This window comes from Pipistrellus hanaki (assembly GCF_964339955.1).
Source record: "Pipistrellus hanaki genome assembly, chromosome: 2".
Taxonomy (NCBI): Eukaryota; Metazoa; Chordata; class Mammalia; order Chiroptera; family Vespertilionidae; genus Pipistrellus; species Pipistrellus hanaki.
In genome coordinates, this window is record NC_140504.1 from 74,770,974 (window position 1) to 74,788,111 (window position 17,138).

Here is a 17,138-nt window from a genome sequence, read left to right on the forward strand (position 1 = left end):
ATCAGTGGTGAGAGAGAATCATTGATCAGCTGCCTCCTGCATGTCCCCTATTGGGGATCAAGCCCACAACACAGGCATGTGCCCTTGGCCAGAATCGAACCTTTAGTCCGCAGGCCTACGCTCTTTGTTTTAGTCTCATTCCATAATCAAAATACTGTTTTACAGCCTAGTTGGTTTGGCTCAGTGGATAGACCACTGCCCTGTGGACTGAAGGGTCCCGGGTTCCATCTGGTCAAGGGCACATGCCTGGGTTCAGCCTTGACTCCCAGTGTACATGAGGCAACCAGTCAATGATTCTCATCATTGCTGTTTCTCCCTTTTTGAAAATGAAAGTTTTTTAAAATATTGTTTTACAAAGTTATGCTGGTTCTTTTCTCTGTTCCCCCTTTCAGTATGGTTGTTTCTCATTTATAATGTAGTTAATTTATATTTCATAAAACCTCCCATTCCTTAACTTTTTTTACATATAAAACATTAGCATAGTTCTAAAAGAAGTATCTTTTTATTCTCTTCTGTCGTTTTTATCCTGTTATCTATAGCTAATGTGTCTATGTATCCATTTATCCTATTTTAAAAAAATAAATGAATAGGCCGAGACCGGTTTGGCTCAGTGGATAGAGCGTCGGCCTGCAGACTGAAAGGTCCTGGGTTCGATTCCGGTCAAGGGCATGTACCGGTGGGGGTAGTGCAAGAGGCAGCTGATCGATGATTCTCTCTCATCAATGTTTCTAACTCTCTATCCCTCTCTCTTCCTCTCTGTAAAAAATCAATAAAATATATTATTTTTAAATAAATAAATAGATGTTTTTTCTTACATGAAATGTAGCATATTATAGTTACTCTTGTTTGTGCTTTACAGTATACCATAGAAATTGCCAATTCAGAGATCTTTAAAAGAAAATTTTAACAGCTATATAATACTCCATCTTGTAAATATTTGAGTTTATTCAAATACTTGTCTATGTGCGGGCATTTAGGCAATTTCCACTATTTTGCCATTACAGTGCTGCAATTGAATAACCTTGTGCACATATGTTTTTATATTGTTGGGATGTATCTTCAGGAAAATTCTCAGAAGTAGTGCTGCTGGGTCAACATATAAGTGGATATACACTTGTGTTAGACATTGCCACATTCTCCAAGGGGGTAATGCCGGTTTGTTTTCCCAGTAGGAATGCATGAGAGTGCCTCTGCCCGCAGCCTTGCCATCAGAATGTCATGCTCTTTTTGTCAAATCTGATAGGTTTAAAATGATATTTCAGAATAGTTTTTAATTTGCTTTTTTAGCTATGAATGAGGTTGAATATCTTCATTTAATGGCCATTTGAATATCCTTATGATCAGTCTATTCATGTTATTTTCATTTTACTATTGGATTTTTGGTTCTCAATTTTTAAGAATTCTTTATATATTAACTATTGTTATATGTTTATAAGTAGTGTCTCCTAATATCTTTTGGCTTTAATTATAGTATGTTTTTGTAATGTGATAGCTTCCATTTTTTTACATAGTAAACTTTGTTAATCTCATTGCCTCTCGATTATATGTGAATACTTAGAAAGCCTTTCTCTATACTAAAGTTAAAGATAAATTCACTTGTTTTGTTTTTTTTCTAGTCCTGTATTTCATTTTTAATTTTAAATACATTTCTGATCCGTTTGGAATATATTCTTCTGCATTTGTGAGATTGGGATCTAATTTTAGCTAAGTGACATCTTTCTAATATTAAGCCTAATCGAGAGCAGTCTGCGTTAGCCTTTTTCAGGAGTGTTTTTAAATTTTTTCTTACATAGCTTTTGCATATCTCTTAAATTTATCCCTAAAGTATGCAATATTTTTTGTTGCTGTTAAAAATAGGATTTTTCGCCGAAACCGGTTTGGCTCAATGGTAGAGCGTCGGTCTGCGGACTGAAAGGTCCCAGGTTTGATTCCGGGCAAGGGCATGTACCCGAGTTGCGGGCACATCCCCAGCAGGGAGTGTGCAAGAGGCAGCTGGTCGATGTTTCTCTCTCATCGACGTTTCTAGCTCTCTATATCTCTCCCTTCCTCTCTGTAAAAAATCAATAAAATATATTTTTTTTTTTAAAAAATAGGATTTTTCTCTATCTTGTGTGCTGGTTATATTAAGATATGAAGGCAATTACGTTCTGTGTGTTAATTCTATACTTTCCTATCTTGGTTCCCTTATTGTTTGAATTTTATCATTGATTATTTTTAAATATATTTTTATTGATCTCAGAGAGGGAGAGGAAGAGAGAGATAGAAATATCAGTGATGAGAAAATCATTGATGGGCTGCCTCCTACACTCCCCACTGATGATTGAGCCTGCAACCGGGGCAGTGCCCTTGACCAGAATCGCGCCTGGCGCCCTTCAGCTATAGGCCAAGGCTCTATTCACTGATCCAAACCAGCTAGGCTCATTGATTCTTTAAGACTTTCCGGGATGTACCATTAATTCACCTTCAACTAAAGATGGTTTTACTTCCTTACCTGTTTCTGTGCTTTTGCTTCATTTTTCTTGCCTAATTGCATTGCTTAATACCTCTAGTACAATATTGCATAGTAGTAGAAATTAGACATCCTTTCCTCCTTGTTCTCAGTGGAAATGTCTCCAGTGTTTTGCCATTAAGATGCTACTTTAGGACTGAGGTAAGTGTTTTATGTTAAAAATATCCACCAATTCCTACTTTCTAAGTGGTTTTGTCAGGAATGGGTGTTGAACTTTGTCCAAGGCCTTTTCAACATTGTATCAATGAGGGAAACCTTTAATAAAAAGAATTGTTAACATGAAACTCCCATGTATAGCAGAAGTAGCAACTGCAGGAAGAACATCTACCCTTAGGGCCAATGAAATAAGTGAACAGGGGTAAAGACAACACCTTAGAGAAGGGGACCAGAGGCCGAATTTCAGATCTTTGAAACGTGCAGATGCTGCAACGAAGAGCAGACCGAGCGGCCCATCACCACAGTTAAGGCATTTTTAAACCCCATGACCAGATTTCATAAAAAATCTCTCATGTAGCGCTCCACCCCCACAGAAATCCACTGTCAGCAATAATTGTTTTTAGTTTTACTTCTCATTTTATCCGAATTTCCTACACTGACCCTACATTACTTCGATAATTGGAGAGGTGGGTGAGGAGTAGAGGTATCCGTAATGTGAATCAGGTTAGCTCTTGTGCTCGGGCTTCAGACAGGGAGAGTGTTCTTAAACTGCCTTGAGAAAATTCCATCACAATAGATACCCACTTTCTGTGCATATTTACACCTCTGTACTTTGTTAATATAATACAAATGTGCCGGAATACTAAGATTTTGTGTGTGTTTTTCTAAGAACAGGCCCTCTGGGAGCATTTTATCTACAATATCCATTGAATTCATTGTTTAATATTTAGGAAAAGTAAAAACTTATATACCATGTAAATATCAAGGATGACCACTATGACTGCTGCAAGAAGTTACCTGAATTCGTGTGTATCTGTATCACTGACATGTCATACTCACACCCCCCAAATGAATTTTACTCAGAATCTAGCATTGTCTTGACCTCATGCTATCATATATCTGGAATTATTTTATTCCTACTTTTAGAATTCTATAAATCATAGTTGATATAACACGAATAAGAATCATTAGAAATGAATTTATCCATGTAACCATAACTGAAAAGTTTATAATATACAGGGTGGACCAAAAGTTTACAGTTGTTCATATGGAAAATAATATAAGAATAAGCTTGTGTACTCAACCTACTTTTGCCTCACCCTGTATATAGAATATATCAATATACCCTATCAGGAAAAGAGGTGAGCACAAGTAATGCAAGGAGTAACATTGAAAGAATGAGAATGTTAAAATATTTGCAAATGATTAAAGCAAATTAATTGATGCAATTGAGAATGAAAATGTGTATTGTGGGGACATGGGGCATATGGGAACTTTGTTCCACTCAGTTTTGCTATGAACCTAAAACTGCTTAAAAGCTTTTTAAAAAGTCAAGGTGTGAGTAGTGGTTTCACTCAGATTCATAAGTACCTCTCCACCATAAATAGAATTGTAATTGTATGTAAACCTGTCCCCAAGTATTAACATATACATACCAGCAAATTTCCCCAAACAGGCCGAAACCGGTTTGACTCAATGGATAGAGCGTCGGACTGTGGACTGAAAGGTCCCGGGTTCGATTCTGGTCAAGGGCATGTACCCAGGTTTCGGGCACATCCCCAGTAGGGGGTGTGCAAGAGGCAGCTGATGATTCTCTCTCATTGATGTTTCTAACTTTCTATCCCTCTCTCTTCCTCTGTAAAAAATCAATAAAATATATTTCTTTTAAAAATCCCCGAACAGGATTTAAGTGTAATTATGTTCCAAAGGAAAACAAACATTGCCTTCCCTGCTGATGCTAAACAAGTGTTTCTTCTATTTGAATTCTATAGCAGCATTGTCTGTCATGCTCCAGGGAAGAAAGTCAGGAATCCTAAATATGACTCTTACCACAGGTCTTTCTCTGGTAGGAGTAACAAGCAGCTGCTATACTGTGCCAACTTTTAATATTTTTATTACTGAATAGAAACCCAATGCACAAAATTCTTGCGGGGGCAAAAGGAGGGCCCTCAGCCTGGCCTGCGCTCTCGCAATTTGGGATCGCTCTCGCATTCTGGGACCCCTTGCTCCTAATGGCCCACCTGCCCGCTTCTTACCGCTTGGCTTGCCACTCAGCGCTGCTGGAGAGGCGGGAGAGGCGCCGCCATGGCCACCATGCTTGCCAGCCGTGAGCCTGGCTTCTGGCAGAGCTTCCCCCTGGTGGTCAGTGTGCATCATAGCAACTGGTCGTTACACTGTACCGGTCACTGGGCTTTTATTATATAGATTTTAGAGAGGAAGGGAGAGGAACATCAATTTGTTCCACTCATTTATGCATTCATTGGTTGATTCTTGTATGTGCACTGACCAGGAATTGAATCTTCAACCTTGCTGTATTGGGACAGTGCTGTGACCAAGCACTCCCAGACCCGGGCCCTGTGCTAACTCCTAAAGTAAAGGGTGCTGGGTAGTGTCGCCATGCTGAAATGGATAAAAATTATAACAGTCACCTCCGTCACACAAACTTACTTTCATTCCTACGATGGCTTGTTTGCTTTATACAGAGCCATTAGAAAACCAGGGAGTTTGCAGAGGAAGGGCAGTTTCAAATAATCTGGAAGTTATGTGTAAGACAGGGAAATAGGGCAAGTATGAGAGCAAAAAAACCAAGATGTTGGTAGTATGCTGCATGCATGAGTTTACGTTAACTAATTAGCAGGAATGGGATAGAAGTAACAGGAATTCAGTGGCTGAACCAATGATGGGAGAGGCAGAAGCATCCTGGACGACTAGGGATTTGGATCCTAGGTACTTGGAAGAATGGTGGATCCTGAAGAGCTACCCATCCCACCCCCCAAAATGGACATATACAGGGTAGGTACCCTTTAAAGTTTAAAAACCTCCAGCCAGAATGTAGGTAAGTAGGAGATAGTGATTGAAAGTCCATAGCGCTAGTTTTCAAGGGGAACTAAGATTCTTGAAAGAATGGAGTCATCATGTAATCTAATTATGTAATGGTATCATTGGTATGGGAGTCGATAAACTTGAGCATGTACCCTGACCAGAATTGAACTGTGACCCTCGGGTTCATTGTTTGAAGCTCAGCCATTGAGCGCCACACTGGGTGGGCTGCAGTTGGACGTTTTAGATAGTATATCAATCATGGCAGCAATGGGTACTGGTCCCCTGCCCCTGCCCCTCCCACGGCCAGGTTATTCTTCGTTGCTTGTTCGAGGACAAGCTGGATTATTTTAGTGAAGTTTATTTCCCCTTCCACTGTTTCTGGCAGGGTGATAAGTATGGTTATAGTTACCCTGGAATGACACTGATTTTAATAGTGCTTTCTTCCTCTCTTTCCATGATCATATCCAGCTGCTAAACACCACTAATTGCTGGCTAGTTGCTAAATTACTATTTTTAAACTATTGATTTCAGAGAAGAAGGGAGGGGAGAGAGAAACACCAATGGTGAGAGGGAATCATTGATCAGCTGCCTCCTGCACACCCGCTACTGGGGATCAAGCCCGCAATCCAGGCATGTGCTCTTGGCTGGAATCGAACCTGGGACTCTTCAGTCCACAGGCTGATACTCTATCCACTGAGCCAAGCCGGCTAGGGCTGCTAAATTATTTTGAATAATACCCTAGGATTATATTATTAGGACAGTAAATTACAAAAAAGTCAATATGCACATTGTGGTTCCTTTGAAAAAATGTCCAGCTGGCATGGCTCAGTGGTTGAACCATGCAAGACAATGGTTCTCCCTCATCATTGATGCTTCTCTCTCTTCTTCTCTGAAATCAATAAAGAAATATTTTTAAATAATTTCTGAGATCAAGATTTGCTCTGATTCCAGGAGGGCTCCTCCCATCTGTCTCATTTCCTAGTTCTGTCCTACACACTAGCAGGCCTACAGCTTATCATGTATCTTGAATCTCCTCCCAATCGCCTCTCACCTTAGCCTCCACTGAGCTTGAGAGAGCCCCTGGGGCTTCCATATCCTCAGACTCCATTGCAAATAAAGTCAGTCTTTGGGAAGAGATTAGCTCTCTGTTTCACCGTCTGCTCCTCTCTCCCGGCAAAGTCTCTGAGCCAGGGTTCTGAATCTGGAAGTGGGGACCTTCTCAAGTTTCTGAGTGGCACCCTACTCTGCAAACTGGACATTTGGTGGAAGGGATGGCAGCAGCCTGAGGTCCTCTCAGCTTGGAACCACCTCCGCATGAACAGACACAGCGTGGTCAAAGCCTCGGTCTTCTCCGCTCGCTTTGCCCAGATTAGAACCTCTGTTGGTCTGGGGGGGAGGGGGTTGGAGGGGGGGGGGGACTTTGGAGGTCAGAAGGGAGTCCCCTCTCAACCACACTTACCCAGGCCTTATCTCAGAGCAGAAGCTTCTGCTCCAGGGTGAGCCACCCACTGGTTCGCCACACAGGGAACCCTGAGCCTCAGCTTTTGTTGAGGTTTCCTTTCCTGAGCATGATGATTGGGCTAATCGCTAACGCATTAGTGATCACTCTGATGGAACTCAATCTCCAGCCTCTCTCTCCCCGCTGGCGGCTGGGGGTGGTGGTAAACCGTAAGTTCAAACCTCTTATTCACATGATTTATTTTTTGGCAATAAGCCTCTCACCCTGAAGTTACCTACGCCACCATGTGTAGCTGATTTTCACTCTGTGATTGGAAAAAAGACAAGGAGGCCACTATTTTTAGTGACCATCTTTTTAATATTATACTAGACATCCAATACAGAGCAATAAGGCAAGCTAGAATTGAAATAGGAGAAATACAATTTCTTTATTTGTAGATGACATAATTAGGTATGTATACAATCCAAACTATTGAAATTAATAAGGGAATTTTGCAAGGTTGTTGATGGGTCTTATTTTCAATCATAGAAAAATCTTAAATATATCACCATTTAGAATTTTTTGTTTGTTTTGGTTAATCCTCACCTGGGATATTTTTCCCATTGATTTCTAGTGATAGTGGAAGAGAGAGGGAAAGACAGAGAGAAACATCAATGTGAGAGAGACACATTGACTGGTTGACTCTTGACCAGAATCAAACCTGGGACCCTTTGGTCCACAGGCTGATTCTCTACACACTGAACCAAACTGGCTAACGCAGTTAATTCATTTCCATTGGCAATACATATACATCAGTGACAACAATGATACAAACTGCTTAGTAGCAGCAATAGTAACGGATTTTTCAAAAATGTATTTTTATTGATTTCAGAGAGGAAGGGATAGAAACATCAATGATGAGAAAGAATCATTGATTGGCTGCCTCCTACTGGGGATTGAGCACATGACCCAGGCATGTGCCCTTAACCAGAATCAAACCTGGGACCCTTCAGTCCACAGGCCAACGCTCTATCCACCAGCTAGGGCAGTAAAAAGGAAATTTAACCAGGGGATATCCACACTGTTTGACAACAAAATAATGCATTTCTAAACAGAAATCCTTATAAATATAGAAGTTTCCCCCATCCTATCTAATAAAGAGGGAAATGCAAATTGACCATCAAACTGTAACAAGATGGCTGCACCCACAGAAGAGGCCAAGTTCCTGTAACGAGCCTTAACAAGCAATCAGCAGGGACCCGAGGCTGCACTCCCCGCCAGGGCTTGATGGGGGACCTCAGGCTGCACCCCTGCCTGCGGGATTCCCCCCACCCCCCCCACCCCCCCGCCCCAATATATTTTATTGACTTTTTACAGAGAGGAAGAGAGAGGGATAGTTAGAAACATCAATGAGATAGAAATGTCCATCAGCTGCCTCCTGCACCCCCCCCCCCCCACACACACACACACACTGGGAATGTGCCCGCAACCAAGGTACATGCCCTTGACCAGAATTGAACCTGGGACCTCTCAGTCTGTAAGCCGAAGCTCTATCCACTGAGCCAAACTGGTTTTGGCTGCCTGTGGAATTTGATGGGAGATCTGAGGCCGTGTCCCCTGCCCGGTGGAGCTTGACTGCTTGACTGGGGAACTCAGGCCACGCCCCCTTCCTCGGTGCCAGGCCGGGGACCGGAGTCTGCGCCCCTCACCATGCAGGGCTGAATGGGGACCTCAGGCTGTGCCCCTCACCCTGGTGCAAATCGGGGGACCTCAGGCTGTGTCCCCCGCCTGATGCGGCTTGACTGGGACCTCAGGCCGCACCTTTTGCCCTGGGCTAGGGGACCTGAGGCTGTGACCCCCTACCCAGCACCTGGCCGGGGGAACTCAGGCTGCACCCAGTGCCCTGGTGCTGGGCCAGGGACCTCAGGCCACATCCCCGCCCCGGTGCTGGCTGGGGAACCTGAGGGAGTGCCAGGGTACCTAAAGCTGCACCCCTGCCCAGTGCTGGACCAGGGGACCTGAGGTTGTGCCCCCGGCCCGGCAGGGCTTGACAGGGATGGGGCCGACCTGGTCTGGATCTCACCAAATGGGGGTGGGGCTGGCTGGGGCTGGGTTTTGTGCAATTTCAAGGTACGTGCAGATGGGCAGGGACTTGACTCTGGGTCCCATAGCACGCCCCAGACTGACAAGAGGAAGATTTTCATATACATTTTACTAATTTTCGTTCATCTCTGACACTTCTATTATAGAGAAAGGGCAAATAGCAATATTTCCTCTAATTCCCTTTTAATGTGCACAAATTTCATGCACCAAGCCACTAGTGATAATATAAAGCTGTGTTTTTGGAAACTGGTTTTTACATACAATTTATGCAATTCTACACATTTAAATTATCCAAAGTTGCCAATTACACTAAATTTTGTTATTAGATTATATTTAAGAGTAAGAAGTTTGCTGAAACCAGTTTGGCTCAGCTGTAGAGCATCGGTCTGCAGACTGAAAGGTCCTGGGTTCGATTCCGGTTAAGGGCATGTACATTGGTTGTGGGCACATCCCTGGTGGGGTGTGCAAGAGGCAGCTGGTCGATGTTGCTCTCTCATTGATGTTTCTAGCTCTCTCTCTCTCCCTTCCTCTCAGTAAAAAATCAATAAAATATATTAAAAAAAATATTTTTTTTTTAAAGAAAGAAGTTTTAGTATTATTATGTGCTCCCCAAATGGTTATTTCTATTTTTAAAAATATTTTCTTGATTTTTTACAGAGAGGAAGGGTGAAGGATAGTCAGAAACATCAATGAGAAACATCCATCAGCCTCCCCCTCTACTGGGGATGCGCCTGCAACCAAGGCGCATGCCCTTGGCCAGAATCAAACCAGGGACCCTTCAGTCCATAGGCCGATGATCCATCCATTGAGTCAAATCGGCTAGGACTGGTTCTTATTTTTAAAAAATATTTTATTGATTTTTTTTTTACAGAGAGGGAGAGGGATAGTTAGAAACATCGATGAGAAACATTGATCAGCTGCCTCCTGCACACCCTCCTGAAGAGGATGTGCCTGAAACATGCCCTTGACCGGAATCGAACCTGGGACTTTTCAGTCCGCAGGCCGACGCTCTATCCACTGAGCCAAACTGGTTAGGGCCAAATGGTTCTTTTCTAATGTGTTCTATTCCTCTTCCCTTTAAAAAATGGGTTAACCTTAATGTCTAATCACTGGGGTGTGCAAATGAAACTAATACAATATTTCATGTCAACTGTAAGTGGAAAATTAAAAATGATTTAACATTTAAAAAATAGTAAAATAAAATTGGAGGCTTCACAAATTTTTTTTAAAAAAATGGGTTAACTTGGTAACAGATCGAATAACAGCAACTGATTTATAAATTGAAAATAGTGACCAGCTCAATCCCAAAGCTTATGCTTTTAAACAGGTTTCAACATCTTTTATTTACATGTTTATGACATACATCAATGGCCATATACAATTAACTAAATCTAATAACAATGGTGGAAACGAAACAAAAAAAGACACAATTTCAAATTTTAGTCAGTTTTGAAATACATTTTCACTAACCAAAAGATACAATAAACAAACAGCCATTATAGAGTTATAGATTGTATGTCAATTCACTTAAAACTGAAAGTCAGCCACACAACTATTGAAATAATGGGAAATTTGCGAATACAAATATTACATATGCAAGTATAATGCATGCATGGCATCACATTAATTCTTTATCTATGAAGCCATTTTTAAAGTGAACTGGAATTAAGTATATGTACATCAAGGCACATTATTTTCCTGTGCTTTAGGAATGATTTACATATGATTCACTTATATCTTAATTTTATACCTTATATTAGCTTTAATACTTAAATGTTTGATTTTAACAATTATAGCTTAAGTGGTAGCTTCCCAGAGGAAAGAAATAGTTATTTTGAAAATCAGAAAACAAAAAAATAAGGTAGCTTAAAGTGGGAATTTAAGAATCAAAAACAAATTAATATAATTTAAATCTCAGGTAACTTTTTAAAATAATTTACTTTCAAAAATTTGGTGGGCCATAATTACTTTCTTTAAGTAGTATACTACAATGAGAACAGAATTGAAGACTTTTCAATATTCTGAAATTATTGTACAATTAATTATATGATATCCACAGGACTACCACAGATGTCTATCTAGTTACCCTATTTCTAAATTGCAGTTTTTCAATAAAATTGAACAATTAAACATGATACAAAAAAACAAAAACAATAAGAGGGCAAAAAAAAGAGAGAAAACAACAGAGAACATGATACAAAAGCTGCAAACAAACCAAACCTAGTTTTAACTTGTTCATTTTTCAGCAAAAGAATTAAAAATTTTCCACACCCTCCCCCCATGTATTGTTATCCAGGAGAAATTATTTTATCAACAGAGCTTAATAACAGTATTTTTTGCTTATGGTCTATTTACTTACCTTGAAGAGAGTATAGTAAGGCTTTACTAGGCATTTCATGCATTTTAATGGCATATTTAAAATCAGCTATTCATTTAAAGGTGCTCCATATAGGTAAGTATACTGTGCAAACTTGATTACAATATGTAACTCATTAAGTGCTTTAAAATAAAGAATCCCTGACTTATAAGGGCTTAAAATAAATAGTAAATCAAGAGTCACAGATTTGAAGCATTTTTAAAATGTAATATACCTATTCATCTGACTAAAATGCTTTATATTAGAATTTTAAATCTATAAAAAGGCAAATGAAATCACAAAACTTCTATATTTTGAGAATAAAAGAGAAGAAAAGCCTAATGGTGCAGCCTTTTAAACTCAAAGAATATAATAATGCCAAAATGCAAATGAAACTGTACAGTTTTTCATTTACAACAGTCCTTTACACACATTAATTCATAAAAAGTATACCATGATAAACCACGGCCATCAAATAGTATTTTCAATTTCTTTACAGTAAATGGACTTTAGCTGGACAAACCATTCAGAAATGTTAAAACATCATCAAACATCCCAGAATTTTCACACACAAAGTCTAAGTGGAGAGTCACATAGTATTGTAAACAAACGTTCTGTGAGTTCAGTAACACGAGATGTCCCTTTTACAAACTTCCATTACATGTTCATTCTGCTTCTGAAATATGTGCCACCTCTACTTCAACAGTTTGAATAGCTTCTGCAACTTCAGACAACTTCTGTCCTTGCTGTTGTGCCAACACGTAATTAACCACCTGCATAATACTTTGGTCAGAGAGAGTAGACACAGACGGGTACTCTTCAGTGGCTGCAACGGCTTCCAGAGCTTCCATGCTTTCTCCGGTCACTACCACCGTCTCCAGTTCCTGAGGATCATTGCTTTCCTCCTCATGAATGTCTGCTGTTACGATGCTAACAGCATGCTCCACTTGAGTCCCTTGGTTATGAAACTGAAGGGTATCTTTCTCCAGCATAATCTTGCAAGGCACATAATCCCTGTGGAATTTAGTCATATGTTTGCGGAGTGTCCGAGCATCTATGTAGGCTTCGCTGCACACAGGGCAAACGTAGGGCCGTTCACCAGTATGAGTTCTGACGTGGCGTTTTAGAGATCGGGCATCAGCCCACGCTACTCCACATGTTAAGCACTCAAATGGCTTAACTCCTATTAAAACAAAGAAGAAGAGAGGTGTGTGTGTGGTGAGGTGTGCAAGTACCAAAATATATTAAATTTGCCTAATAATGCTTTTATTAAAATACAGTAGTGCATAAGCCTTTCTATCTTAACTATGGCAATCTTTTATTTTAGGACCTCATGGTTTATTTTAGAATAAACCAGGTTCTGTAAAATAATCTCTCTAAGATGTGCACATGGATAGAAGTTACTGAGGCAATTCTGAGTTTCCGTGCACGGTCTCACTCAGCCTTCCCAGCATCCCTATAATCCTAGGATAAGGAAACAGAGGCGTGGCTCAGCGGTTGAGTGTCAACCTATGAGCCAGGAGGGTACATGCCTGGGTGTGGGTGCAAGAGGGAGCCAATCAATGACTTTTTCTCACCATTGATGTTTCTCTCTCTCCCTCTCCCTTCCTCTCTGAAATCAATAAAAAATATATTTAAAAAAAAGAAAACAGGCTCCAAGTAGCCCATGAAAATGTTGATAAAGAATATTAAGCTGCCGAAACCAGTTTGGCTCAGAGGTAGAGCGTTGGTCTGCAGACTGAAAGGTCCCGGGTTCGATTCCGGTCAAGGGCATGTACCTTGGTTGCAGGCACATCCCCGGTAGGGGGTGTGCAAGAGGCAGCTGGTCGATGTTTCTCTCTCATCGACGTTTCTAGCTCTCTCTCTCTCTCCCTTCCTCTCTGTAAAAAATCAATAAAAATATATTTTTTTAAAAAAGAATATTAAGCTAAGTTAGATACTCAGGTTCAGAATCACCTCTATCACTTGAAAAAAACTTCTATGGAAGGTGAGGTAAAAAACAAGAGGGCTGATAAAGGGAGTATCAGTATTGGATTGTCTTTTATTCTCTATATATTCATCTATATTATACAGCTACACAGTTACCTTCATGATTGTTCATGTGTCTCCTATACTCTCTCAGTTGAGTGAATTTCCTCCCACATCGTTCACAGACCCGTTCTAGGTTTTGCTTTGCTCTTCCTTTTTTCCCATGGGTAGCTTTCTTTACATGCCTTCTGAACAATGCTTTTTCATAAAATTCTTTGCCACATATATTACATCTAAAATGGAGAGAAAAAATTAAAAGCATAATTCAAGTATATGTGTGTGTGAATATATACACAGTAGAGGCCTGGTGCACAAAATTTGTGCGCTCAGGGGTGAGGGGCGTTCCCCAGCCTTGCCTATGCCCTCTCCCAGTGTGGGAACCCTGCGATTGATCTCCCCAAAGAGGTAGGCTGGAGCCAGGGGACCACAGGCTTTGCCATGTGGAGGTAGAGCTGCCGGGACCCGCCTCTGCGGCTTCGCATGCATTCAGCCCCGCCCACCTGTGTGCACCCACTGCACACACAGCTCCTGGTGACATATTGTCCCCATGTGAGAGCATCAGGGTGTGAGGGCATGACGACCACATAGGCGTGTGTGTGTGTGTGAATAAAGTTAAGATCCTCCTCAGATTTACTCACCTATAAGGATCAGTGACAGAATGAGACTTCACATGGGAATACCAATCTTTCTTCCAACTATAGCACTTATCACAATATTGGCACTGGAATGGCTTCACGCCAAGATGTTTGTTCATGTGCTGACGAAGATCTCTAGCTTCAAAGAAACTTTTTTCACATCTGCAATAATAAAATTCAACCGCCCAATTGTATCATCTTATTATTCTTTTAAAACAAGCTTCAAGAATTTAGAATATTCTTGGGTTTCTAGAACTCCACAGGATGATCCCAATTTAAGAAAAAAGTTCACTAGTAGTCCAATCTTGTAATAAGGCTGCAGGATGTTAAGTTCTTTTGGCCCTACCTAGAAACATTTTAGAAAGAACCATGCAGACCTCCCAAACAGAGGACATACTTTTTGTCTCCTCCTCAGTCCCATCTGATCTCCTTCTTTACCATCTCCCATTCTCTCTCCATGTGTTGGGAGTAGGCCTCACCTTAACAATATGGATGGAGCAACTGACTCAGCCTAAGTCAATCGAAGGGAAAATGCTTTGGGGAATAGGGCTTTGAAAAATTCTCACATACCCTACCCAGTTTGGCTCAGAGGGTAGAGCATTGGCCTGCGGACTGAAGGGTCCCAGGTTCAATTCCAGTCAAGGGCATGTACCTTGGTTTCAGGCACATCCCAAATGGGGGATGTGCAAGAGGCAGCTGATCAATGTTTCTAACTCTCTGTCCCTATCCCTTCCTCTCTGTAAAAAAATCAATAAAATATATTTTTAAAAACCACAAAATTCTCTCACATATTCTTGGGAATCTAGAAGTCCACACACTTTTTCAGGGCTGTGCACACTCAGGAAAGACCTGAAAAGGCCCTAAGCTCTCACCTCTGGTTGACTCTGCACAAACAGGAAGAGCAAACCAAGACAGCTGTGAACTGCCTGGCGGAGTGCTGAGGGCATTCTGTCACTGGAAAGTGGCAATGCTGCCCAGCTGGTGTGGCTCAATGGTTGGTCATCAACCCATAAACCAAGATATCACAGTTCAATTCCTGGTCAGAGCACATGCCCGGATTTCAGGCTTGATCCCTAGTAAGCGGTGTGCAGGAGGCAATGATAATGTTTCTCTATCATCAGTGCTTCTGTCTCTCTATTTCTCACTTCCTCTCTCTCTAAAAAATCAATAAAAACATTTTTTTTAAAAGAAAGTGGTGGTGGGAGGCAATGGGGGATAAGGACATATATGTAATACCTTAATCAATAAAGAAATAAAATAAAGTGGTAATGCTTGCACAACAGTGTGAATGTACTAAAAGCCACTGAATTATACACTTTAAAGTGATGAATTTTATGTTACATGAATTTTATCTCAATTAAAAAAATAATTTCAGGAGGTTTTGGAGAAATCAAGAGAGGCAGAAAGTAAAGGAGTCTGAAGGAAGATAAACTAGCAGAGGGCCCAGCACTTTGGAGAAACTGCCTAGAGAGAAACTCTGGCTGGCCCCGGGATCATTCTTCGCCGCATACCACATGGTACCCAGGTACTGTATTTGAAGACTCTTTCAATCACCAGGTTTTAATGTCCTGGTCCTTGGAATGGTGTCCAGCACCAGGCCATTCCCCGTGGTCCGGCTGCTCATTCGAGCTGCCAGCTTCATCAGGCACCAGTTCCATGTCCAGCTCCAGCTGACCCATGTAGATGCCCACAGCACGCCATGGCCAGATCGGTGCCCACACCTGTGGCCACACCCCCACCCACAGGCAGCCCAGCAGGAAGAAGCCATGCCACTCTGCAAGAAGGAGACGACCCTGATGCTAGGTGCCAGGAGGCCATTTAGGACCCAGGTGTCTATGGTCCGGCTTGGCCTCGGGATGGGCAGGAGGGACGTTGGCCCATGCCGGGGGCCCTGACTGGGGGAAGGCGCCCGGACCTCCGGCTCCAGGGCTGTGGCAGCACTGACCCCATGAGTGCAGTCGGGCCAGGTGGGCAGCCTAAATCATTTTAAATGGGAATTTGTACGGTATGTGATTAATTTCTAAATAAAAGTTTAAAAAATAGTAAGTATAAATATCTAGATAAAAATGGGGATTAGAATCAAGAAGAAACAAGTAACAGTTTAATGTTATTTTGAAATATTTTTTCTCCAGTTTTATTGAGGTCTAACTGACAAAAAAAATTAAAGATATTTTAAAGTGTACATGATGATGAATTGATATATGTATACTACATTGTGAAAGGATTACCTCCACCCAGTTAATTAGCACATCTAGCCTCTTGGAGGTGTGTGTGTGTGTGTGTGTGTGTGTGTGTGTGTGTGTAAGTTCTACCCTTAGCAAATTTCAACTATACAATACAGGTGGTTATCAATTACAGCCCCTCAAATATTTTCTTTTGAAAACACTTTCAAACAAACTTAGCATGAACATAAGGACATTATCGAATGGTTCACCCATTGAACATTGAACACTCACTGAGTACAGTGATAGCCCCGAACCTCAGGCTTTGGCTGGTGCTTCTTGAGGTGCTTGCTGAGGCCAGAGCCCCTGTGAAAAGACTTTCCACAGACTGAGCAATGGTACTTGGACTCTCCTACAAAAATAAAACCATGTCACAAATCCAACAATCATGTGCTCTTCCAACAGAATGTCATACGTCCTATTTCAGAGGTTATTTTATCAAAGGGACATGGAAGATAAAACATTTGGCAGCCACCCTCTAAGAATAACAACAAACCACATCAAAATCCCTACTTCCTCTCAGCTACAGTGCTAGCAAGGCTACTGCTAAACAAAGAATGTGATACATTTCATAATTATCTGGAATGTAGTAGTAAGAGCTGAATACAAGTTCTAGAGGCGATATCTACCCTTCATCAGGCATTTCCACAAAACTGCTTTGAGCATTTGAAAATAAACATGTGTAAACTAAAATTCTAATGAAATTATAAGCCGCATAACATGTTGACAGTTACATTTGCCTACTACGTAACTTTTTAAAAGCATGACCATTTCTATAGGTGCCTCCATCTAAATTACACATGATTTGTCCGGCTGGTGTAGCTCAGTGGTTGAGCATCAACCTATGAACCAGGAAGTCATGGTTCAA

At 41.2% G+C, this 17,138-nt stretch overlaps 1 protein-coding gene across 1 annotated transcript in view; it reads right to left on the minus strand.

The window, feature by feature from the left end:
- Window positions 1–10,223: 10,223 nt before the first annotated feature.
- The window catches only part of ZBTB11 (zinc finger and BTB domain containing 11), a 32,369-nt gene continuing 25,454 nt past the window's right edge, over window positions 10,224–17,138 (minus strand). Inside the window, exons 8-11 of the mRNA XM_084875441.1 lie at window positions 16,505–16,622; window positions 14,052–14,210; window positions 13,471–13,646; window positions 10,224–12,568 (exon numbers count right to left, since the gene is read on the minus strand). Of these exons, the coding sequence (XP_084731567.1) occupies window positions 12,051–12,568; window positions 13,471–13,646; window positions 14,052–14,210; window positions 16,505–16,622 (971 nt within the window). The 3' untranslated portion in view covers window positions 10,224–12,050. The remainder of the gene's footprint in view (window positions 12,569–13,470; window positions 13,647–14,051; window positions 14,211–16,504; window positions 16,623–17,138) is intronic.